Source organism: Anser anser (assembly GCF_964211835.1).
Source record: "Anser anser genome assembly, chromosome: 4".
NCBI lineage: Eukaryota > Metazoa > Chordata > Aves > Anseriformes > Anatidae > Anser > Anser anser.
Genome location: NC_139724.1, coordinates 12,279,742 through 12,307,642, shown reverse-complemented (window position 1 = coordinate 12,307,642; position 27,901 = coordinate 12,279,742). Strand labels below are relative to the sequence as shown.

General features: G+C 38.8%; 1 protein-coding gene across 5 annotated transcripts in view; it reads right to left on the bottom strand.

The window, feature by feature from the left end:
- The window catches only part of TNKS (tankyrase), a 119,903-nt gene that overhangs the window by 77,445 nt on the left and 14,557 nt on the right, over positions 1–27,901 (bottom strand). For all 5 annotated transcript variants that reach the window (XM_083833829.1, XM_083833825.1, XM_083833826.1 and 2 more), the window contains one exon: positions 20,498–20,593. In XM_083833829.1, coding sequence (XP_083689955.1) covers positions 20,498–20,593 — 96 coding nt within the window. The remainder of the gene's footprint in view (positions 1–20,497; positions 20,594–27,901) is intronic.

Below are 27,901 nucleotides of genomic sequence, written 5' to 3'. Positions count from 1 at the left end.
TTTTAGTCTAAATCTGGAGGGTACTTTCAAAGTCATCTCATCCTCCTAACTTACAGCACTTGTGTGCATATATTGTAGCAGCCCCAGAGTGCACCACAGGGATTTCTTTCAGAAAATCCCCTCAAAGGATGCACACCTTACTTAATACACTCCAGCTGCTAGTGGCTGTTGAGTCCACTGGACTGAACCAGACTGGAGTTAGCCTGGATTAAAAATCTTTTTAAAAAATTATCTAGTTCTGCCATGGCACACCCCAACTCAGAACAGCAGAATGAGAAGCCTGACAATATTTACCTGCCTTTCCCTACCCATTCTGATACAGTTCAACATGCTTCCTGGAGCAACGACTAGCAAAGCGATACTTCCAAATGCACTAACATTTGGAAATCAGCATTGGCCTGGGACAAAGACAGGAGTCTTAGCGTTGCAAGAGCCTTTGACGATACTTTCTTTACAAAGCCTGGTTACTTAAAAACAGAGTTAGTGCTTTCTGCCCTACCTCCTACTCCTGCTGTATTTGAAAGCAAAATGCAAATCCTACAACTTACCACTCGCTGACTTCTACTCTGGACCTGCTTTGTTCCACCCCTACTCAGACCTGGAGCTATCGGCATATTAGGAGCCTCAGTTACTGGCTAGGACAGACAGAACCACAGCGTTGCCTGGGCAGTTTCAATTCTGACATTTCTAAGCATTTTCATGCCTTTCTTTTCAGCTGTCAGGTATTTCATGACCCCTGTCCCCATATGCACTTCCCTAAGATTTTGAGTTTGGTTTAATTAAGCCAAAGGTACCTGCAAAACAAGCAAATTGTGAATCGCGTCCTTTCTAACTAGCAGTTCACACATTTTGCAGAGCACAGGTATAACAAGAACTAGCAGTCTTGGATAAGTGTTACTAAATCATATGATTGACCAAATGTTATTTGCAACAACTGGTGTTTTTCTGTTGACTGGAGAAACCAAGAAATGGCAAGAATTTCTGAGATGAAATATTTCAAGGGAAAAGCCGCTAGCTGATGTGAGGAAAGAAATGCAAAGCAAATGCAACTAAAACCCCGAGTCTACACAGAACGTGAAACAGTAATTTCAAGTTAATTGCTTCCTTTATTTCGATTGAATGCAATTCTTTAAAAATCATCCTTGTTAATTCTTTTATTGCTCAAAGCACTTCACTAAAGATTACTTAACTCTGTATACCATATTTTCAATGAGCGACTGCTTGTGTTGAATAGGTCTTTAACAACTCACAGCCAGGCTGAAGCATTCCAACGTAACTTGCTTTCAAAACTTTGTTAAATACTATTTAGACTTATACTATTTAGACTTAAAGCTTGTTGGTATGTGCTTGTGTGGTGTCCTCAATCAACCGCCATTTCCCTGCCCGGTAGCATATTCTGGTGCATGACCAGAATGCTTCCTTAAGGTAGCATACTGGAACAAATACTTCCTACAGCAATGAAGCAGCCAATTTTCAGTAGTAAAGTGATAACAGAACCAACCGAAGCAATTTGAAGGTTCTGCAAATGGAAATTTTTCAGAAACATACAATTTAGTCCAACTGGGGTGGACTACCATAGGGACAGCTTAAAGCACACCTCTGAATCCAGCATGAACACGTGCCAAATTTGAAGAGTCTGCTCTGACAACTATAATACCAAAACAATTCAACAAAAATACATGGTTTCAGACACTGAGAAAACAGCTTGTTCTTACCCTGGCCTCACTACATCTTTTCCATTGCAACTTGGGAAAAAAAGAAAATTGAAAAAAATCCCCCTGCAGCAGAATGTAATCTGAGAATTTTAGTGGGAGCTAAAGCTAACAGCGTCAAAGCTGTAGCAATCAGGAGCTTTGCTTTAGTTTCTTCAAAAAAATGTTAGTGCACCTCAACAATCTTTTCATGTTTTTCAGACTTCCTTACCTTGCAATCAGCAGAAGAAAATTGCATTGTACAAACCTCCCCTCCACCCCAAATGCAGATTTCTTCTTACTGTTTGATTTTGCAGCGATCTAACGTTAATTTGTGTAATGAGACTGCCATTAAGAACAGGACAATCCCTTCAGAAACAAAAGGTACAATCAAAGCATCCATCAACAAGACACCATTGGGCAGCATCTCATTTTGGAAGGCCACAGTCTCTTTCCCCCCGTCTCCCTAGCAGGGTACTTACCACCCCAGTAATCACAGACCCTGCAGCAGCGCTCAGACCTCATCAGGGCAAGCTCTCTGCAGGTGAAGACACTGCACTAACCCTACGGAACACAACTCTGAATACTCAATTATCTTTCAAAGGTTGTGGTGATCTGGAGAGGTTCCTGTCAAGTAGATAAAGCGATTCTCAACTCCCTCTTCAAAAGAGAAAGAAAGAAGACCCAGGGAACTGTAGACCAGTGACCCTCACTCCCGTCCTGTAGCAAATAACTCTGGAAGCAATTTCTAGACACGTGAAGGACGAGAAGGTTGTTGTCAGGAGTTGTCAGCATGGAGTTACAAGAATCACGCCTGAGGCACTTGATAACCTTTTACAATAAGATGATTGACTTTATGGATGACAGGAAGGCATTGCATACTGTTTATCTTGACTTCAGTAAGGCTTCTGACCCTGTCTCCCATAACATCCTCACAAATTGATTAAGTACAGGCTAGACAAGTGGATAGTGAGATGGACGGAAAATTGGATGAAATGCTGGGCTCAGAGAGCTGTGATCATCAGCTTGAAACCCACATGCATGTCAGTCACTATTGGATTACCCTGGGAGTCAGTATTAGGATCGATACTATTTAATATCTTCATTTATGACCTGGGCAACAGGGCAAAGGGCAAGTTTGTAGATGATACAAAACCATGAGGAACGGTTGATAAACCACATGGTTGTGCCATCATTCAGATCCTGGATCTGGAAAAGAATCCTTTTTCAGCAGTCAGTAGTCCAATAGTCTTGATCGTACCTGAACTTCAGAGGAAAACTTGCTTCTGCAGTCCGGATGGTACATGGTACTCTGCTAACTGCATGAACTGTTCCCATTTTAACTGCAAATACACCGGTCACTGTCTCCTGCAATGGGATTCTCTTCTTGCACCAGAAAAGGCCACATCTGCTTGCTTTCTCCACATGTTATTAAGTAAAATGACCTGTGGAAGGCAAGTGAGGCCTCCAATTTTTGGAAGCACCTTGTCTGGAAAGGAGGTGCACCAAGTAGAAATGCAAAAGGGAATAAGAAGAAATGTAGGGAACAGCCTGCCATTTCTAAGAAACTTAAGTTTGTGAAAAAAAAATATAAAAGGCACCATGCAGGAAACTGAGGAAGATGCAGACGTGGTGACATGAGCTTTGCTACTTACACAGAGCCAACAACCTCTGCCTTCTAAGGTCTGAACTTTGCTATTATGAACAAATGCTGTCAAGTTCAATTACTATGGGTGTAACCATTTAGTAACTACTGACAACGGAGAGCTTTGTAGAAGCTTGTTTGAAATAACTGTATTGAATTAAAAAAATGTAATAGATGATAACTGACTTAAGGTTTTAATGAGGAAATAAGTTGATTTGTTGAGGTGGACCATTACACCTATGGGTTAACTAAATCCCAATGGCATTTTATTTCTATTTCTAAAGACTTCATCTAGACTTAATACAAATTAGTTGTGCTATGTTCTGGAAAGCTTAGGATATCCCTTTTTATGCACCCAAGTTATCATAAATCTCTCAGCCACATTTAGTTTGCTTGACACAGAAAATTGTTTTTTTTTCCAAAGGAATAAGCCTGGCAATACGAAAACATTTCCCCAGTGAACTGCTAAAAAGAGGTAGTTAAAAACAGTCTAATCATTTGTTTGATTGTTGTTTGGTTTGTTTTATCTTAAAAAAAAAATACCAAAACCCACCAGAAACAACCTTTCTTTTCCACTAAGATAGCTTGCTTTCCACTGCTAATCTACGCCCTACAACTAACTTCCTGTGATCAACCCTCAAAGATCAACCTTAGCTGCTGACCTTATCACAGCATTTCCACTGCAGCAAATCCTCCCCCAAGTTAATTAAAAGGACTAACACATACAACAATGAAAAGAACATGAGTCATACAGGCCCTAATAAGATCTTAAAATTAGGAAAGTGCTTTTATTACCCAAAGTAGCAGGATCTGTGGAGTCTGGAGCAGAGCAGCAGAGAACTAAGCTTATTATCCGTAAAAAGGAAAGCCTAATCTTACGATATTTCAGATGAATATGTTATCAGCACAGAGCCTGCTTTTATCAAGAAAAGGAAATGATTAGACTATGTCAATCACAGAGGATATATCCTCTTTTGTCTAAATTTTGGGTCTGTAAGCAGTTCCAGGGAAAACTAAAACGACAGCAGCATCTACACATTATATCTACACATCTAAATACAAGGCTCTAAGTTACCACTGAAAGCTCTTCTTCTATTTGAACAAAAATACACCTAGCCTTGTGGGGCAAGAATAAAAAAGCATCACAGAAAACAAAGGTTTCTGATACAAAGATAATCAACAGCAAAATAAACATATATTCATGTCATGGTTTACTGTTTTTTTTTTTTTAATTCTAGTTCTTTAAGTGTTGCAACATAATTGAGTATGATTTAATCAATGCATTTCCAAAGTGCCAAATGTTTTGCTTAATTTTTTTAAATCTTGCCAGATGCATGAAAATTTTGCATTAATAATATGGTAACAATTTAAAATTCTGTTCTCTAGTGTAAGACCAACAACAGATTAACTATTACATTAAAATTAGAAACTGTTCAACACCTCACACCAAGGAAAGCACTTAATTATATAGTTCTTTTAAGCATAGGAACGGCCCCATTGCACTACAAGAAAGAATTATGTATTTGTACCACATTAGGTACAAATCGCATAGTAAGCCTTAATTTCAAAAAATAATAATCTCTAAAGCACACTGAAATCAAGCAGGTCTGTGAAACACGGAAGGATGAATCTGTGTTGCCAGAGCTGCTTCTTCGTATATGAAAGAAGTAATGATAAAGAAAGACCATAGCTAACGCATTTTCAAAGGCACGGGTGATTTCTTACCTCCCAATGAAATCATACCTTTTAAAACTGCCCGCTAAATGAATATGCAGCCTAAGTCTTAATATGAAGTTAATATTGGCTGTATTATAGATTGAGCTTTCATGACAGTTTGATAAGGAGCCATGTACAAATTATAAATTCAAACTAATTTCAGGGAAAACCATAGTTCTGTAAGAGTCTCAACACAGTAAATGCACAAGAGCTTGATAGCAGCCCTAATACACAGCATCCTTTTCCTCCCCTACCCTCAGAAGAGCAGTAGAGAACAGACCAAAACAAGCTGCAATTTGCCTCACCAGCTGGGCTTTGGATGAACATAGAACATGGGAAGGAAGAGTCTACCACCTAGAAGAGCCAACTGTAGCCACGAAATCAGAAGAAAAAAGCTGTCAAACTATGAAAAAAAAAAAACAAAAAAACACAAGATAAACATAGAACAAGTTATGTGTTTAAAGCATATTTTATAAAATCTGGGAAAAGGTTTTATTTGTCTACTCACAAGATGCAGACAACAGCCACTGCCTTCAGAAGTTACCTGCAGCACCCCAGAGTAGAGCAGCACCCCACGAGACCTTCATTGTAATGACCCCAGCTTTGTCCCAAGAGAGGGCAAACTCTGTAGCAGTGCTCCCACAAACAACCTTGAACTGCCTAAATAAACCCCCATTCAACCCCAGATCTTTCCTGGATCATAACTGGAGTGCTCAGCATCTGGCAGGACGGAGCCCTAAGGACATACACAAGGAGAAATTAGAAATTTCAATTTATATGCTAATACTTGCTCTTACAGGAAAAATTGAAGTATAACAAGTGATTTCCCATTGCACGGAAACAGCCTTGATTGTTATTTAATGATCACAACGAATAGCTAGAAAGCATGAAATGAAGCTAATAAATCTGTTGAGCCTGAAATTTTCAACAAATACAAGTAGTCAAAGTTTTCCAGAACTACTAGAAGCCTCATTTGCACATCCAACTCCTAAGAGGTCTGCAATCCAGTAGCCCTTACCAGCTACTCCAGAAAGGACACATTAAACATCTCTCCAACTCAAATATAAATCTTACTTCATCTTAAAGCTTTAAATATTCTGCAAATTTCTTCATTTGCTTGACTCAAGGACGTTGAACTGTATCAAAATACATCGAACTTTCTCCACTCAGTGGAAAGCACTAAAACTGTTCTACAGAGTAATACAACACATCAGTTTGGGAGCTTTTTAATATTTTTAAATTAAGTTTGGAAAGTATGTTCTGAAATTTTTCAAGAAAATACAGCTTGATTATCATACCTCAAAAGAGAATATTAGGAAGAACTTCTTTACCGAAAGGGTTGTGAGGCATTGGAATGGGCTGCCCAGGGAAGTGGTTGAGTCACCATCCCTGGAGGTCTTTAAAAGACGTTTAGATGTAGCCCTTAGTGATATGGTTTAGTGGAGGACTTGTTAGTGTTAGGTCAGAGGTTGGACTCGGTGATCTTGGAGGTCTCTTCCAACCTAGATGATTCTGTGATTTAAAAGGCAGACTTCAGTAGGACATTTTCACAAGAGTTCTTGACCATATTCATTCAGATATTGGATAATTTTAGGTGACAAGACATAAAACAAAGTCATAATGAAAAGGTGATGATAAGGAGGTCTTTTCACAGCATATGTGATTCACATCTATGTGAATTCATATTTATATTCATTAATTACATAGATATGAAATATAGTTTACATCTATGTAATTAAAAAGATTTTCTTTATTCTAATTTAATTCGGGATTTAAATAAAAGCTATAATCACTGGAATTCAAGAAAGAGATAGCAAGTTGACAGACTATGTATTAGTAAATAGACATACATTTGAGAACTATTAAGAACACTATTTTCACTGAAAAAAACCTTGAAACCCAATACAAACATAATACAAGAGATCTGCAAACCTTATTATCATGAAAAAAGTATCTGTACAATGCCAGTTATGTCTACTGCATGGCTTACTCTGTAGTACTCATCTTTATTGAGCCTGTACCCTTAATAAATAGTAAGACTACAAGCAGTGGTTTACTAACCCAATCAAGATTACGACTGAAAGCAGCAGGTAATTTTATATTAATTAGAAGTTTACACTGACTTAAAGATGAATCACAATACCAAGATGTTTAAATAATTGACCATCATTACAGAAACAGAAAAAAAAAATCAAGAACAGCAACGAGTTAACTTCAAAGTCCTAAAAATTATTAGCTTAAGATTCTTAAATTAATAATCTACTCCAGAATTTTTCAAATCAATAAAGGAATTTCAGTCATATAGAAGTACGCTTTGTTCTACGCTATTAAAAGACCAAGAAGGCTTGCTCACTTGCTTTAGTTTTGAGACTTGAGTCTCTTGGACCTGCGACAGTTATCATAAATTTTTAACTGAAGTTTACAGAGTACTGCCGTATGATTACAGCTGTAATATGGTACCAAAGCTTAACACAAAACAAAAGAAAAACATTTTCCTTTGGTGAAGGGAGGGGATCTACTTTCTGAAACTTTGGAAAAAATCATAGTGCAACGTGACACTTGTATTCATGCAATTTCATCTACACGCCTCTAGCAGTTTACATAGCACTACTACATAGGAATATTTTGTCCAAAGAAGCCTACTTCCAAACATTAGTATACATAATAATGTAAATAGAAGCCAACAAAAAAAAAATCATAGCCTTTCGTTTTCATTGATCCAGTGCTGAGATGTCTCCACCTGCATCTCTGACAAACTCGTCAAGTTCCTAGACAACTTATGGCCTTAGTTAACTGCTTAAATTTGTAGTCCCTCCACTGTTAGAATGGCACAGAATACATAACTATCTGAGAAAACAGATGATTTTAGAAGACTGACTGGGTCACAAATCAAATGCAAGAGAGCTTTTCCATAATGGTCAACTGAAAGTGTATCAGAATCTCAGAAAGACATTCATACCCTCAGCTGACATAAAATTCACCACTTCTTTCAAACTCTCATGCTTCGAAACCAACATACAAATAGCACTTGCAAAATTCTGTGAGTTCTGTAAAATTCCTCCATGTTTGCGCTCTCATATTGAACACCCATGGCAGTAAAAAGAAAGGTACTCGGAGCAGAAATATCCATTTTCATTGGCATATTTTTCTTGTCATGCACACACTTCAAATTAGATATTGCAAAGGCACTTAAGAGTACTATCACGATTAAATAAAATTTTAAAGAGATATGAAAGGAGGTTGAGAGGCCAGAAAATGATTTTAGCATTTGTTTATCTGTCACCAGAACAATTTGATGAGTAACGGGACCATTGCACGATGAAAAATTGGATCTTGCCACATCAAGTTGAGACAACAAAACTCAACTTAGACTGAAAATGTAAGCAAGTCTCCAGTCTCCATAGGCTAGTAAAAACCTTCAGAAAGAAATAGGAGTTCAGACCAATTGTTCTTCATCTTAAACTAAATTTTCCGTATTCTTCAATCACAGATCAACATACTGGCACCACATGGCAAATGAAAAATAAACTGAAATGCCTAGTAACTTCAGAGTTCTTCAATAAGGTGTTTAAGTTCTACCAAGACTTGCTAAAATATATCATTTTCTATGAAATTCAAGTTTGTGCATCAGGTGTTTGTCAGATCAGCCTGCTTTCAAGTGATAAATTAAGAAATAAGACAAACATTACATGAGTAGTTTTTCTCCTTTCTTATTTCAGCCTTCTGGGAGGATAAAAGGATGACTTTTTTAAATGAATAATTAAAATCACACAAAAAACCAACTGATAACGACTTTTTTTTTTCCCCCTGGAAAAGTAAAGACAAAAACACAAGCTCATGAGACTAAAACCTAGAACTTCTGAATCTTGGTTAATCATAGTAAATAGTTACGTTATTTGTGATAGTTTAAATGAATTTTCCTTACTCGATCCATTTTTTAAAGCAAATTATTGTTCCATTACAAAATATTCAATAAATCCACTACTTCCAACTGTGTGACATGACAGGAGGCTTTCAATTACACCTTATATTGCTGAGCAATTTAACTATATTGCATCCAGTGTGAATAGTATTGCAAAGTTGACTTTTAAGATGTTCTTACTACAGTGTTTTAATACACCTAATTAGTCACCACTGAAATGGCTACTTGATTAGTTTATTTCAGTAAGTTAAAACAGTACAATGTTCATTCACCGAGAAGCATCCCTTCTGGAAGCCACCTCTTACACTAACAGAAAAAAATGCTTCTGACAAACCTTGGCTACGTAAAAAATATGCTGTTGTTACTTAGCAAATAAAAGAATTATTTTTTTAAAATGTAATATAAAAATGTGTGTGCGTGTGTACTTCAGAATTAAAATGCTCCCCACACCACACCGGGCTGGAGTTAAGGCATGAAAGATGCACTCTGCTCAGATGGACCCACTCAGATCTCTTGCCTTTGGTCTATTAACACAGGCCAGACAAAGTGATACCTTAAGTTACCTGATACTGAGCATCAGTGTCTCAGTCATCTTTGGAAAGTTCTGTAGAACACCAAGAACAAACCCCTTGCCACATGAAATGTAAACTGCATCTGAGCCTGCTGTATCATAGATCACCTCATCAAATAAATCAGACCAACATGATTTCCATTGGATATTTTTAGTTATGAAAATCGCCTACACTCTTCATTCATTCCAAAATGACATATCAAGGTATGTGGTCACACCTAGGAAGCACATGAAAGCAAAACAAGCTGCACCCAAGAAATATGATTCTTTTCAATATACTAATTGTAGATAGAGCTTGTAGCACTTCTGGTAGCTGCCAGAAAACTTAAGGTTATTTAACATTTGTGATTTAAGAACTGGTTTCCATTGTAATTCTGCCAAGTTTGAAACCTTCAGGCTGAAATTCTAACTGTACATCTCAACCTAAATTTTAAAATTACACAAGAATAATTGCACCACATCTACAGGACAAAGAATGCTTGTGCTGTCCACACAACTCATACACATTTTGTATTTTACCAAAATGCAGAACTTCCTTAAAGTCCTTCGAAAAGAAACTTTAACATCTGGATATCTCAGAATAGGAATCTTAAAAAAGGATAGAACATTTGGGTCATCCAAAGTTAGAAGAAATGCCTACCATGGTCAACTTGAAAAATCCAATCTCATTTGTCTAAACTGTACGTTGCTGAAAACTGCAGATTGGATTTGACAGGTCAGGGGAAAGGGAGAAGACAGCCAGACAAATTATGGTCAAGATTAAAGAAGAATTTTGAGCAAAGTTTGAAAAATGTGATGATACTTGCTGGGGTCTATTTACATCAAAACGTGTTCCCCTCTAATGTCTGGAGAGCTTCTTGTGCACATTAAATTGAACTTGCACATACATGCATTCTGCTAGGATTATACCACGCTTTCCTGCCTACAAGATCCCTGACTCTGCAAAGGATGGCCAGCGTTCAGCATACGAATGAGGAAATGTGCAACAAACTAAATCTTACTGCTGGACACCTGCTTTATTTATTCTATAAACAGGAAAGCACATAAGAACTGTTGGAAGCAGCAAATGCTTCAGCATAGTCCAGTGCACATCCGTGTTCAGTTTATGATCCAGCACCCTACGGTGAAATGGGATACCTGAGACAGACGTATATACTGGGCTTCAAACCCTGCAAGGAGAATGGCAGCATCAGCAAAAGGGCAGGAGCACTGAAGTTTCAGAGAGCTGCAGATAAACCTAAAGACGACTGTCACAGCCGTAAGTATAAATTGTCTATCTAAGGCAGAATTTTCAATCATATCGTTAAAAATGGACTTCTTACTATGTGAGAGCAACTGCAATCTTAAATCCTAGGTTAATGAAGCCACAGCAACTTGAGTTAGCACAACGGTTTGCAAACAGAAGAGTCACAAAAGCAATAGGTGAAGACATTTTAAAATAAATTTGAACAGAAGTTATTTTAGACATTTAAAACCTCATAAGAAAACAATGGAATCAAAAAGCAATTTTCTCTCTCCTTTGCAATAAAAAAACTTGATCTTTTACATTAAAAAAAACATAACTCAGGAGCCCAATTCCCTTTAAATGTCAGGAGTATTAACTACTTTTTGAAAAATCTTCTCCTTGAATTTAAATCATGTCTACCATACGTAGAGTAAAATTAAAAGAAAAAAATATTCTAAGCAAGCCAGGTGCCTCACCATGGACAGGAACTGGAGCACAGCCCCACGCTCTGTGAGCCAGGCAGCCGGAGCGCTTCACAGCTGGCAAGAACAAGCACACTCGTCAGAACAAAAACAGTACAAAAAGAGCCCAGCACAGCCACAGCACTGAGCAGCAATGTGACCGGACCAAGAGCTTTTGTATGGACTTACTTTCATCTCTTCCACTTTCAAAGAACTGGAAGAAACACATTCGTCTAGGCTGACCATATCCCTACCAACCAGAACAATTTATGGATTTATTTTTAGTGGTATTATTAAATTAGGATATCTATTCATAGAAAATCTTCCTTAAATGTATACTTTTGAGTTTGACAAAGCTTCTTACCAGAGGACCTCAGCTGACTACAGGCTTGGAATTAGGACATCAGAACAATGCTTCTTACAGAGATTATTCTAACAGGACCTTTCAAGACACAGCCAGCCTAGATGGGTTAATTGCTTTAAAAGAGAAAGGAATTATTTTAATGGATTTAAGTTTGCATTCTCCTCCAAATTCAAACAACTCTAGTGAAAGTGGAATATGAAAAGCTAAAAAGTGACTGGCATAGAAGAGGGAGGTTGGAGAGCTACGACTAAGCGGTCTGAAACATAATATCTATACAGTATTCAATCATTTTAGTATCTCACCACTTATTTAACGCTTGTAAAGGAGTTATTTTGCTAGCTCAAGAAAAGAATGAAGTCATACCAAAAACTGGGAATACGTAGGTGAGGAGAAAGAGAAGAGAAAGGGATAAAGAGTCAGGATGCTAGCTGGACAGAGAAGCTGAAGAGATCACAGACACTCTGCATGAAAAATTTATAAGGCAACCAGGATTAGAAGAAGGTTCAGGAAAGAAACAACAGGCCTAGTAAGAGGCATAGTAAAGGAGGGACACCCCAAGTACGAGATGCACGTGTTTGCAGGAAGTGGGGACCAAGACAAGAAGCTTAAGGAGAACAGCTATGGGTCCTGGAACTGGTACCAGAGGTTGGTTAGGACAGGATGAAGACTAAAGAGCTAGATAAAGACTACTATGAGAACCAGCCACATAAGCAGATATCACTAAGCTTAGAAAGAATGTGCAGAACAGCCTACCGCTACTGCCATGTTCTGCCTTTTCTAACAGCACCTCCTGGGCTGGAAGGCAGCTAAACAACACATGATCCACTTCAAACTTAAATGCTTTAAAGCAGGATGAAGTGAATCTTTAAATCTGTTGAGAAGAGATGAACTAGAACAGCAAACAGCTTGTTTTTCAGCGCATCGGAATGAAACTTCAGATCACAAAGAAATATTGGTCAGCGATGCTGACGCAAAATTACATAGGAAACTTCACAGCACAATCAAAAAGAAAACCCTACTTACAAAGAAAATATTTAGCTGCTTTAACCATACATTCAAGATTTTTTCCCCATCTTGCACCATTCACTCTTGCTTTCAACTTCTGCAGCAAATGAAACAGAAGCCATATGGACAACATTTTGCTTCTCTGTGCAATCCTGATTCCTCCCCAGAGCACAGCCATCCTTATCCCTCCTGCAGAATGAGGCATCGGGGAACAGTAAGCAGTCTTGTAAGCAAAGTCTGCGTCCTAATAAGTGTATAAAAGGTAAAATTAGATTGTCTGCCTCTCCCACTTCCTAGTCAGGATATTTTCCTTACACAACATTAGCATTCTTTCAGATTCAGCTGTCCAGCCCAGAAAAAAAATGGTCTAAATGTTTTACACATTCAGACTCCAAGACTGCAATTGTGAGTGCTCAGCACTTTCAAAGTTTTAACGTGGCTCTACTTTCAGAGAAAAAAAGTACAAATACAAGACTGCTGTTGAAGTTACAGCATGAAAAACAAAAGCAGTGGGAGCATATGTTTGTAGGAACAATACAGTTAGTTCAAAAAACCCACTGTGATAGTTCCATGATTGCTTAAAGCAATCAAAGGCAACACAAAAAATCCATCAAAATAGTTGGAACTACAGTATGGCTATCCTGCTTATGAACAGAACTAGACAACTTAGAAGTCCTAGCATCCAACCTTCTTCACCAATTCATTTTTTAACACTGTATTCTGGTATATTATCCCATACAGTACGTTATACAGTTTAAAAAGGCCACTTTGATACAACAATCCAGAAGAGTTATCCATGGACAATGGAAAAGTGTAGTAGACAACAAAGCACTATTTGGTTTCAGGACTGCTAGAAGGCACTACTAATAAGCAGAAATGTACAACATTGACTGTGCTACAAAACAACAAACATCTGACTCAGAAGGAAGAAAAAGGAACCTAAACTGAACAAACAAAATTATCCAATCAATATTTACTGAAATTTCTTTCTTCTTCTCTAACGTATAAGATTGGTCATTGCTCAAGGCAAAAACAAAACAAAACAAGAAAAACAAGACAATGCTCTGATGCCCTACAGAAACGCTTCTTATACATTTCTGCAATTATCTTCCCTAGGGTATGGAAAAATACATTTTGGGCTCTTTATTTACAAGTTTTAGAGATCTTATTTGTTATCCTATCCATTTGAGTAACAACAAATTTCAGGAAGGAAACCTTCTTTTGAGTTTGATATTGTTAAGATTTACTATGTACTGTGGACCACATACATTTGCATACATCAGATTTCTGAAAGCTTTCAAAGCATCCAAAGCTCTATGTAAACTGCAGAGCTAAGAATCAGGTAACTAACTGAAAGGCTGTACTCAGGTGCTTCATAAAAGCTTTGAAAGGATAATTTGTTTATTTGACAAGGGAAGAGTTTAACTCCACTTCAAGAGCACTTGTTAAAATAATCCCAAATTAAGGGAAAAAAAGAAAGCTGAAAGATTAAAAAGTCTGGAAAAGGGAACGGTGTAAATCAAAACCATGCTTTTCATAGAAGTATAAAATCCCGAATCCCGCAATGCATGTTATTTGACCACCTACACAACAGACTCTACAGACTTTCGACTCATCATCTAAATTCAGGATACAGACAATAAAAGTTGTCTGATCCGGTCAGCCAGCCACACTCCAAAGAAGTCATTTCAAGACAAACAACTAGATTTAAACAGAAGATGAAGATGATGGTGCTCACCTCTAACATGGGGAACAAAGATACAGAAGGGAGAACCCGTCATTATTCTAAAACTAAGTACTATAAAAGTTATCATGCAGAGATACACTAGAAAGAAAGCCAAGCACATAAGGGCATGGAAACAGAAAATTTGGGCAGCAGAACATACACAGCGGTTCACATAAATCCTTGCACAAAGTCCTTCAATAAGAAATTCAATAAATTAGTTATGAAATGGGGAGCAAGTAACTATCAAGAACCAGACACTTCAAAGCATGATTAAAATCAGGAGTAACTTGTTTGCTTTATGATGAAACACATTGGAATTGGTGTTAATCTACCACATTGAAGGAAACATTTAAATTATTCAATTACCAGATAAAACAAGAAATTAGAAGAAACAGCAAGCTGAACATGAGCCAGCAGTGTACCTTGATGGTCAGGAGGGCCAACCATACCCTTGGGTGCATCAAGCATGGCATTGCTAGTCGGTCGAGGGAAGGGATGCTCTCAGACACATGGTTTGATTTTTTTGGGTGGTCCTTTGGGGATCCATGAATCGGGCCCGCTGATCCTTGTGGGTCCCTTCCAACTCAGGATATTCTATGATTCTATGAATTAGAGCATCGCTATGGAAGTCAACTGGATGTTATACCAGAACACAATGCTCAAATCTAGATATATTAGCTTGAAAGAATAATGTAGTGCTGGAAAGTGTTAAGAGAATCACTGATATTGTTACTGACACAGGTGAAACCTTATCTCCACTAAAATAAGACTTTACATGTAGACAGTAAAGAACAAGGACAGCTCTTCTTGAAGAGGAAGAAACACAAGTGCACAAAGTACTGCATGGCATCTAGAACAGAAAGATAAACGTTCATTCCTCTCTTCTTAAGGTGAAAACAAAGAAATGTAAAATGAAATTGAAATGTGGCCACGTCAGAACTGAGAAAGGCAGCTATTTTCCTCCTGACCTCCTCAAAAACCTGTGTATTTCTTTCAAAGGGGAAAGTGGGAACTAAGCCATACGCTGAATGAGATTATTTTAATTTTGACTATCTTGTTATATTTGTAAAAAATATAATTTAAAAAAATAATCTCTAAGAACAGGAGACTACACATTGATTCAAAGATTTATATACCCATACAGTTAGAACTTTTAAATGAGGGCTGCTCATATAGTAGACTTCAGGTTAGGTCCACCTTACAAGTACATTTTACTTCAGTCATTCCAAAGACTGGATAAACAATGTCCCCTGCATTCCTGAAGGGAGGCTAATAGTTCTCATAAATCTCCAGAAAGTAGATGTAAAGTATCACCAAGGACTCCAAACATAAAAGCATGATACGACACCTGTACTAGTGAACTTGAGCAGATGGCATCTTTCATTCCAAGGTTGTCCTGGTAAAAGTGAAGACAGCAGACCTGCCTGAGGGCTACACACATAATCAAAAAGACACACTCAAAGCAAAGGCCTTTTCCAGTACTTGTTTAATACCTCTTGCTTTTAAGATGTATGCCAACAGCTTATCTAAAAATAAGGTGAAAGTTTTCCACAGGGCAAGAATATTCATTCCTCAGCTGATGGGTTTCTTGCACTTTTCTCTAAGGCTGCAGACCCTGGTCACTGTCAGAAAGGATGATGATCCAGACAAATGGAGAGCCCAAACTATTCTAGCAGTTTCTGCCCTCCTTACTTTAACAAACATTTCTCTTTCTGTAAGTGCTGCTTGTGATATTTTTAAAGACAGAAGCTACATGTTGTCTAAATGATTTGATCTCAGAGTACACTGCAAAGGAGTTAGATCAATAAAAGCAAAGGTAGAGGAGGTTTGCAGGTGAAAAAATACTTTCACGAACCCAAAAGGAAGTGCTAGTGGCTATCCAATCCAGAACGCTTTCAGAATCATAAGAACACCTGAAAGGAAACATTACCAACCCAGAAGGAAGGAATTTGGGATTCAAGACAGTCAAACAGTAAAAATAAGACGAACCCAAGCTAAAATCCTCTCTTCTCATCCTGGTAATTCTAAAACGGATTAGGTGTGCCTAGCGCCCATTTTCCATTCTAAAAATTATCAGTAAACCTTTGTAGCGAAATACCAGATTTTTCCCTTCCCGGCAGGCAAGTCATACGTAAGTGGCAGTTCACTTCAAAAATCTGTGCGAACATACTTTAATAAATGGCCTATGCTCCCCATTTAAATTTGAAAGTTGACAAATAGATGAAAACACGAATCCTCATTAGCACTTCTGATAACCTTAGCCCAGCCGTACTTTAACTCATCAAGCAGTCCTTCACATCCAAAAAACGTAAGTGAAGAAAGCTCAATAGGACCTAAGTAATTTGTTTATAAAAGACATTTCCATAGTGACTAGGATGATCAGAGTCTTAACTTCAGATTTTATTATTTTTTTTGTAAACAAACAAGACATTATTTCCTCCCCCCAGAAACTCTTTCTTTAATCTGGAGTGACAGGAGTTTCCAAACTTCCTTCATTTTGACCTCTCTCAAGGATTTAATGCTTGAGGCCAGTAAAAACCAACCTTGCAAAATAGTGATGTGGAACAGTCTAGAATACATTACCCAACCTTAGCTCCTGCTAACAGCTTTGGAAACTGCTCGAGTACCAAGAAAAACCATCCACAGAGGGAAAGCATTTCCAAATAGCAGAAAATATGCAGAAGTGACAAAAAGCATCATTGTGTGAAAATTAAAAAGAAATCATTCACATTAACAATATTGTTGGTTCTTCATATACTGTACAGGAAAGACAAAGGGATATGAATGTTTAAAGGGGCAATAAGCAGATCAAGAGAATAATGAAGACTAATATGACTTGCACTGCAATAGCTCCCAAACGCTCTGTTCTGGATGGGAGTCCCACAGTGCTATGTACAGCACCGAGGATGAGTCCCCATCTCAGAAACCACACATCCCAAACACATTTAAATTAACAAAAAATAATTAGGATATTAATCTGATGTTACACATCTGTTTATCAGATGGGATATATTTTTGGAGACTTTGGCCTAGAGAAAAAGATTATTATAATCCTTTTCTGACAACCTGATTTAAGAACAGTAAAGGATACTAGGAAAGGAGAAAAAAAATCATTGCCCTCTCAGTCACGAAGTGCTTGGCTCACACAAATGGTGTTTATCCTGCAGAAGGGGAAAAAGACTGCTTTCCCATTTCAGCAGTAAAATGCAGGTTCTCCATTTCTAAAAAAATTATTTTATTATTTTTTTTTAAACTTTCTTTTATTAGCAGCTGGAACTTGTCATCTGATTTCCATAACGTTCATTGCAGTTTAGAAAGAAATTTTCTAAGTTCATTTCCATCAAAATATTAGCCTTTCATTTGCATTGCATAACATTTATAAAACACGCGTTTTAGAAGAGGACATTATAAGAAAATTGCTGGAAGTCATCCCAGAAACCACTGCATTACATATCCTGTCTGTAATTCAGGAGAAAAAGATACTATACATTATTCTAGACCGGGAGGCAGAAAAGAACAAATCATTGTGGATTCAGCATTTGCTGCCAGAACACCCAGAAATGTTCTTTATGCAGAGGGAGCATCCTTTCTAAAACCCATGCAGAATTCTTTGTCAAATTGAAGAGACTGCATCAGTTATCAATAACTTTTCTGTTCACTTTTTTCTAAACTGTAAGTCAAAGAGAGAATATTAACATAGACCATTTGCAAAATGATTAACATCTATGCGTGAACTTGATCCAAAAAAATAGTGATAAAAGGAACTCTGCCCTCCAACAATCACTAGAGCAGCAGTGTGGAAAAAAGTTTATTATTGTCATGGACCCTGATAGAAAAATGCACCAAAAATAACGTCATAAAAACAACAGTGGCATATATGCTGCTTAAGACACAGTAACAATTACAGATTGTACTTTCAGAAGTACTTCACTTTTAAAAGCTCTAAGAATCCCAGCTTTCAACACTAAATACCGAAAATTAATATCTCCTACTCGTTCTCAATCCAGTAATACCTTTAAAGTCTCGATGCGCCTAATTAAAAAGCATTGCTGTAGCTAAAGATTATCACAATCCAGATATAGCCTAAGAAATCCCCTAAGCCTGCTTCTTTCAAAGAGATGAGGGCAGACCTGAGGATGATAGCGTATGGAAAATGAATGAGAAAGTAGCGGCCTAACAGAGATACTAGAAAGCAAGGCAGCATCCAGAAAAATTAAACTGGAAAAAAGCTTCAATTTAAATGGCATCCAGCGTGCCATTTAAGCTTTTTCAGTATACTGTGAAGCATGCAGCAGCTTAAGCCTGATTCAAACCCTGTTTACACAGCTTGGAGCTTGGGTGCACAGCACACGGAGCCCAGCATAGCCCAGAGCCACCTTCAGGACAAAGCTGATAAAACTGAAAATTGATTTTTCTTGCTAGGGAGAATAAAACACACCCCAAAATTACCTCTTCTTGTTAACAATAAAACACCTAAATAGCGTAAGTGTCCCTGTGTACATGCATTTTATATGTTAACATCCATTCGTTTCAGGAGCTCAGACAGTGAATGCTCTTGCATGAGGCATTATGGATGAGGCCGGGGCAAAGTGCTTGCTGCATTCGAACAGACGTTCCCAGAGGGTTGCTTCTAAGCCATCTCACTGGTTTGCGAAGACACACTGCCCTCTCCTTTGCCCAAAGCACAAGGTACTGATCCAGAGCCCAGAGAAGTCAATGGGGAAGGCATGCAAAGTCATCAACACAGCATCATCACAGACCGTAAGTCTTTTGCTATGCCCTGAATTTAATCTTTGAGCACAGTCTGAAGAGAACAGCCGAGCCAGGACCCTCCATAACGTACATATACCAAGTTCCCACAACTAAATGTCCCTCAACACCTTTTACCTTTGGTTACTTCGGCTCCCTTATGCCCATTCCATCCTCAACATTTGTATAACTGCAAAGATTATCAGCCAAAAATTGTATTAGCCTGCTTAGCACACCTAACGTTAGTGTTAACGCTGGAGAAATGTGTTTAAATTTGACACTGAATAATTAAACTAAATCGTATGTATTTAAAAAGCATTGTTCTAAATGTACTCTCAAATCACTGCGGAGATGTAGATAATTACGTATAGCAGTCAATGCACTGGAAAGAGAAGAGGAGGAAGTGTTCTTGACAAAGTAAAAGGAGCTGGTGTGCATTGATCATCATCTGAAGAAAGAATATGGGTGTTGTAAAGCACGTAGCCTATAAGTTATGCTGTCAATAAAAAGAGAAAATAGGGGAAATAAAGAGAAGGAAAGGGAAACAGCTATTTCTTTAAATGAAGCTCAGCTGCTGAATTCCTTTCTATAAATCTAATTATATTTGTTTTTAAATCCAAGATTACTTTGTTCTAAACAGTATTTCCTACATAACAAAACCTGCACAGAGGAGCACATATTTCTCAATATTGATTTGACAGGCTACTAAATTAAAATTTTAATGCTTACTGGTATGCTACAACAGTTAATTTGTAAAAACAAGCAAGCAAACAAAACCGACAAAAAACCAAAGCTGCGTAAAAATAAAGTTGTATCTGTAGAATATTTTCATGAAAAGCAATATTTGGCAATTAGTAGTCCCTAAGAAGAAGAAAAAGAAAATCAGTGGGTGACAAAGACTTCTACATAAAATGACTCATGAACAGGAAGAAGGAAAGGGTAGCACGCAGATCTGCATGCAAAATATAAGGTAACTTAGTCTCTGCAGTCGGTAGAGCAGGTTGTCTTTCAGATCACAGGTACTTGTATAGTTATACAAACGTCCTTGCTTGTTCAACACTGAAGGTCTTAAAATGACTGACCTGATTTTTTTTTTCTTTTTTTTTTTTTTTTGTAAGGGCTGGGGACTCTTACTCAATTCACATATTGGTTAGCAATTAAAAAAAAACAACAACACAGAAATGCATTGAATAATGAATGATGTTATGACAATTACATCTTTGCCATAAGTAGAATAAGCAAACCTACAGCAGCACAGCAGATTAACAACAGTTACACCAAAATGAAATCTGGTAAAAGGCACAGTTTTAAAATTCTCTTACACAGAAGAAAATCCAAAAAGGCAGAAGGCTTTTAAGATGCTGAACTTACACACACAAAATGAAGTACAGGGAACACCACTGCAAGACATATGCATCTCACCTGTGAGTACAGCTTTTGCTGAAGGGTCTGCCAGATCCAGCGCAGATTTCCCATCGGTGTTCCGAATGTTTGGATCAGCTCCGTGCTGCAGCAGTACTGTGCAGGGAAAGCAGAAACAGTATCTTACCTCAGGGATACACAGATTATTTACTGTTAAGTGTCTCCTCGGCATGATGTAGGCATAAACACACATTGCACAGTTTTCTTTATTTTTCCCTTTTTTTTTTTTCTCCTAAGCACTGCAGCAAAGGATCTTCTCCAGAGTAAAGCTAAGTTGGCAAGTCAAGATGTAGTAGGATCATATGACTTCTCTTGATAAACATGAACCCTGAATCTCTTGCAATACTCAGTTTTGGGTCCCCCTCCTGACTGCTAGCTGGGAAGCTGTGCCTTCACTGACTCACGCTGGGAAGTCTGCTAACTATGGAACCTGCTCCTGTCTTTTACTATCACTACTGCTGCTTGTTACCACTCCTGTTCCTCTTCCTGGTGAATATCCAAAGCCATCCATGCCATACTGTAAAGCAGCAATGCTCCAGTTTTTTAGTGGCTCACCACTAATAAAAATAATTTTAACCACAGTATAACAGCTTGCCTTCAAAAAACACAGCAAATAAGGTTAAGATGTGTATCTTACAGCCTGTATGTTCAGAGACTATTATTCTCACTGTTTCTCCCCACACGCACACAAAACTGATTAACCCCTAAAAATTTTTGGAGAAAAATATGCAACCATACGTCTAGGAAGGCATTAATACAGTGAATTACCATCTACGGAAGCTCATCCAAAAAAATGGAAACGACAGTTTCAGCTATAAACTCTTCTGATCAGAAACAACAACAATGCAATTTAGCCACTCAAGATAAAGGTGGATTTTTTCTTCTTTCTACAGAATTTGATAACAAAGTCCACAACAACAAGAGAAGTCTGGCAAACAAGGCCCCAACTTTCTATTTCCCCAAATGTGATGCAAAATAAACACAGCGTATTACGAGTTCCGACTGACAGTTACACACTTGCTATTCACACTTGTGCAAAGTAAACAACACGGTGTGCAGAAAAGCAGAGACTCAATGCCCAGGACACCAATAATAAAAAAGAGCAGACATTTATTGTTGCTCGTGCAACCGTGTTTGTTGGATAAAGCTGGACTGACAAATTAAGGCAAAGAAATACTTGTAAATACTTCTTGTAGCTCAGGGTGCAAAAACACTTCCTTGATGGGATTCTCCAACAAAAACAAAAACCCATAACAAAAGTAAATAATAAAATTATGTTACATACATCACTTTAGTCAGCAAAAGGCTTTTCATAAGTTTATTCTTAAATTCAAGTCTTAACTGATAGTAGTGTTGCTTTTAGTCAAGCCTCTCTTCTTATACAATTCTGGCTTTAAATGCTTATAACATTGCCAAATTTCAAGTATTTCAGTTTAATGGGTCCTATGCTAGATGCTTGCCTTAGGCTGATTTTTTGCAAAAGTTTGGTGCTTTAATGAAATAAATTGACTTCTTCATGCTTTCTCAAGAAGCTGCAATCCCTTCAAAAACATGGAAGAAGATTCAAATAGGCAGATCGGGCTTTTCCAAGGAGGGAAATAAGTGGTGGTTTGTTGATGGTGGTTTGTTTGTATTACTTCCTTTTTTCTCCTCTTAAGTTTGCCATGTCAAGAGGAAAGCACCAAAAAATAAAAATAATGAATAAATAAATAAATAAAAGGTTCTAGCACATGTTTAATGAGGATTGTTAAAACCTGGCACCCATATTTCTCAAAGATGCCATCTGTGTCATACATGCAACCACCTCCTTAGAGATCTTACTCACTGGCAAGCATGACTCTGAGCCAGTGACACAAGCCAGTCAGGCACGCTCCAGCAGGAGGTGGTAACCAGGCCCTTTTCCAGATTTTTTCTAAACAGCGTGAAACAGAGAAAGTAAGTATGGAGAGACATACTCAGCATGTTTTGCCTCTATTCTCCTGGATCATGAGGTGAGGAAAATTATTCGTCCCAAAAGGCATCAGGGTAAGAGTGAAGCCATAAGGGAGCAAACCAGCAACTAGCTGTCTATTAAGAGAGTGAATAATACAAAAAAAAAAAATGAAAACACCACAGCCTGGATGAGAAGACAGTGGACGATTCTTTTGGAAAAGAGTCTGGGACAAAAAGTTACGTGAGAGAAGAACCGAACAAGGTGTTGCTAAGCCACTATCCATCACATTTGAGAAGTCATGGCAGCCTAGCGAAATTCAGTGGCTGCAAACAGGGAAACAAAACCCCCATTTTTAAAAAGGGAAAAAAGCAAGACCTGGGGAACTACAGGTCAGTCAGTCTCACCTCTGTGCCTGGCAAGATCATGGAGCAGATCCTCCTGGAAACTAGGCTAAGGCACATGGAAAATAAGGAGGTGACTGGTGACAGCCGACATGGCTTCACTAAGGGTGGATCGTGCCTGACAAACCTGGTGGCCTTCTGTGATGGGGTTACAGCACTGGTGGATAGGGAAAGAGCAAATGGCGTCATCTACCTGGACTTGTGCTAAGCATCTGACACTGTCCCCCATGGTATCCTTGTCTCTAAGTTGGAGATAGATGGATTTGACGGATGGACCCCTTGGTGGGTGAGGATTGGGCTGGATCACAGAATGGCTGAGGTTGGAAGGGACCTCTGAAGGTCATCTCCACCCAACAGAGATTGCACGTGGAGTACCATGTTTGGCTCTGGGGTCCCCAGCGTAAAGACATGGACCTCTCAGAGTAAGTCCAAAGGAGGGCCATAAAGATGATCAGAAGGCCAGAGCATCTTTCCTGTGAAAACAGGCTGAGGGAGTTGGGGTTGTTCAGCCTGGAGAAGAGAAGGCCCCAGGGAGACCTTACAGCAGCCTTCCAGTGCCTAAAGGCCTACAGGAAAGCTGGGGAGGGACTCTGTCAGGGGGCGTAGGGATAGGACAAGGGGGAATGGCTTTAACGTGAAAGAGGGTAGGTTTAGATTAAATATAAGGAAGAAATTCTTTATTCTGAGGGTAGTGAAGCACCCTCAGAATTGTTGGTATGGCTTACAACATATAATTTTCATATCAGGTTTTTAAAAACATTGACAAATACATTAAAAATTGACTAAAGGTGCTTAAGCTGGATGCCTACAGAAACTCCGAAGTAACAACTACCTGTGGAGCAAGCACTTGAAGTGGCCACACTGGGTTCAAAAATAAGAACCTGTCAGAACTCGTTTGCAGTAACCAAGAGACGACTTCTTTCTCCTGGGGTCATTGATCCCAGCGGTCATAACCCTTCCGACCTCTCCAACAGCCAAGGGTACAGTTCTACCAACAGATCTACCCTGTGAAACGTACAAAGCGGCATCTCAAGATGAAAAATCAGTTATATTAATCTGCATACTGATTCAGCCCTTATTTATACAGAAAGCGAATTCAGGTCAAAGGCAATCTTGTTTCGTACATTTCCCATACCGACTAGCTGATTTTATCCTTTCCACACTTCTCCAAAATCTCTTACACACACAAAAAAAAAAATCCAAGCGAGCAATGTTGTCATCAACATGAACTAACAAAAGAAATACAGCATTTGACGTTTAGCCTGTTCTGTAATGCAGCTGTACTTTAATACCTGGTAAACCACAGGTGGCTTCTAATTGAATGTTCTCCTGCTTGTTCAAAACCTTCAGCACTTTAGCACACAAAGTCTCTTCTAACCACAGGGTATTCGAGATCTAGACACAGTGTCTAGAAATTTCCTTTTCAGTGCACCAGGGACGTATAAAAATATCAAGACAGATCTCCTGTTTGAGAAAAATATTCCCTTTATAACGAAACACAACAGAATAAGCCGTTGTAGCTAACTGTATCTATTTTGGATTTCAAACACTGCACGCTGATTTCAGAGGATGTTTTCTGAGTAGCCTTAAAAGGAGATGTGGCAATAGCTTCAATCAAGAGCCTGCTGTTAACAGGCAAATATAAGGATTGCAAGCACACAAATTCATTCCTGGAACCTTGTTAATGAATATATTTTGAAATGCTGATCTGTTTGCTTTGGACAGTAAAAACATTGGGGCTGTTGTTTTTCTGCATTGCAGGCAGAGCCCTTAATAATCTAGAAGCAGTACCTGGTTATCCTTGCATTTCCTACAAACGACGTACAAACAATGTAAAGAAGCTCTTCTTTTAATTGAATCTTCATGTTGTACACAGATATCAATTCCTGTAAGCTTAACTATAGAACAAACATATAATTCTGTACAAAGCTCTTGTACAATCTATTTTTATCCTCTTTACGACTGCTACAATACATTTTCTGATCTTCCCATCCCATTTGAAATACTTTAATTACACTATTATACTAGATCAGTACTAGTGATAACAGACAGTCTTCACACCAAAGAAAAAAATGTACATTATTGCATGGATCATGAACTACAGCCACGAATCCCCTCAGATTACTGCCAACTTGCTAGAGCAGGATGAATCCTAAAATTAAACTCTTGGCCCAAGTCCTCCTGGCACAGTTATTTCAAACTGTGAAGCTAACCAACGCTATCTTGTTTGGCTCTCAAATTATAAGACCACCACCAACAAAAATTTCTACTTTTAGGCAGTTTCAACCCTCCTATTTTCACCAGCAAGGTATGGGAAAAGCTTCCACTATAGCTATACAGCCAGAAGGAAGAAGTGGGTTTTAGGGGGGAGCGGAGGGGAAATTGGGGGTTGTCTAAATACAAGACATTAATTTCCTAAGCACTTAGCCCTTCTTCCTTCATACTGCCTCAGTTAAAAGTGCACCAAAAGAAAACATTTCAGATTGAAAGTAGAGACACGAACACAACAGGAGTAGAATGGGAATTAAAAATCCAAAGACAGACGTGATCAAAGGTCAGACTTACAGTTTGTTTAGTGCCATCATCCGCAAGCTTCTTTAGCATACTCACAGAAACGATGATGGAAAAGTTCGTATTTGGTTTCTAATCAGATGCACATAAGTAAAAAAAAAGACACATCCAAACCTTTGACTGTTGAAAGTAGAAAAAAAATCCCAAACCACGCAGACCTTCCAGAAGTGTCTGTACTTAAAGTTGCCTAGTGTTTTCAGTTGCATTGCCAGAGTCTTCAGCTCCTCATAGCACTGCTAAACAAAACCTTCCCGCTCACATTGTCCCTTCGCTCCCCACCAGCTACTTTACCACTTTGTCACACTGTGTTGTGCTCACAGTCCCTTCCAGCTACCCCAGCTCTAACACGTATCTTTACTTCCTCCTTTTTAACTTCACTTTCTGGAGAAGACCTCGAAAGGTCCTTTCCAAACCAAATTACTGTAGTTTTATCTACTTACTCCCAAAGTATCAAGGTACAGAGAAAACAGCTTAAGGAAGAGTCCTCCTTTTGTCTTACAACATTTGCACTACCTCCCATCTCTCTAAAAAAAAAGCTACCTTCAAAGTTGGTCAGCCTTTCACTAACCTTAGGTCACAGGAACACACAGATCTATCTCAGTACTAGTGCCATACAGGACATGTCTCCAAATCATATGTAAGAAATAGATTCATTTATCTCCACATACTAAAGGCATCCAGACAATACTTTGGAATCCAAACTATTAATTTTTTTCAACCAAGAAAAAGTTTCCTCATCTAATAAGAGCAGAGCACGCAGAAGAAAAAAGGAAGAATAAAGATATAATGAGCAATTAACTCTCCAAGGGAATTCACAAAGAAATACAATAGACAATATGGATGCAGGTAGGAGAAATAACAAAAAGCCACAGAAGACTGGATCTCCAGCAAGAGAGGAGTTTGCAAACAGTTAACAGCTGAAGACTTCAAAGATCTGTATTAGCACAGCTGCTTTGAAGGGTGTCAGTGCTCAGGTGGCAGACTGGAATGGGCTCTGCCATGCCACGATGAGAAATGACGTCCAGCTAGCCTCAACAACCCTGAGCCAAAGGGGCTGCGCAGAACAGCTTGAGAGGGGAAAGGGAGGGCGCCCATGTCAAGGGGGTATCTTTACCTCCAGGGGGATAAAGGTACATCTCTAGTAGGCTAAGAACAGATAACACTCCGAGGCAGAGAGCAGGAGAGCCTTTATCACCTCCCGTGTGCATCCCCACCCCAGTCACTGAAGGATTCTGTAGAATAATAAGGCAGACCTCTGCAAAACAGTACAATCACGGGCTACAGTTCCACGTAGCCTATGCTGGTAGAACTGCCATCCCCAACGCCGTGCTGCCTACCCTCCTTTGGATGGCTGCAAACATTTGGTCAGGCAACAAGGACGATTAAGGAAGTGCTCTCTTGCCCAGACAGTTCATCATGCAGCTATGGACATAAGCCAGAGACAGGAGCTGACAGCAATCATTTTGCTGTTGGCAACAGTTCTCGTTACCGGTGTATCAAACGTTAACGGCCAAAGACCTCGTTAGTCAATGCTGGCTCCCAGCACTTCCCATCGTTCTGCCTTCCCTACTCCCGCTGCTCAGGGCACGGACTGGAATAACAGTTCTGACAACAGGCAAAAGCACCAAGTAATCCTACAAGTCAGTTCCTAGAGATCTGCAGCTTTAAAATACCTATAATACACATGGTCTTAAATGGTTGGCTTTAAGCAACGTATGTTTTCTAGTGAAGAAAGTACAACATCTTGTACAGCACTGGATGGTACTTTGGCCAGATGCAACATAATCCAGGTAAAATCACAGCACCTTGTATTGGGCATATGCGCCAAGGGTTTGGTAGCAGGTGGACCCATGTTGGAGCAGACCTTGAAGAGCTGCTGCCTGTGGGCAGCCCCTGCAGGATCAGTTCAGGAAGGATGGCATCCCATGGGAGGGACCCCATGTTGGAGCAAGGGCAGAAAAATCTATTTCTAATAGCATAATCTAATTCTCAGGCAAACCTGAGGAAGCTAAGAGTACATCGAGTTCAGACTGATGCAGAGCAAGTGACTAGCTAGCAGTACTACACTTGTCAATCTCAGAAACACGTGCCTCCAGCTATCTTATAACATGGTAAGTAGAAAACTTGCATTGCTTTCCATTCTTAGAGGACAGGGCACTATATCTATTTCTCTTCCAGTCCCAGAGCTGCTTACCACCCTGCCCTATTGATACAGGACAGTAATACTGTTATCCTTTTTAGCATTATCTCTTTGTGGGATTTTTGCAATGTAGAATATTTGCTTGTCAATCTGTCACCTAAAGCATCACTGCCGTTGTGTGTCCCACTCCAGGAAGCATGCACATCGACCAGTCTGAGTGGGCTCCTCTTCCCAGTGCACCTGTGTCCTGCACCATCCTTGTATCGCCCTGACCAAAGGGATAGCTTTCTCCAAGAAACATGGTGCATTTGTATAAGCATGGAAAATTAAGATCCCTGTACTCCAGTAAATCATATGTT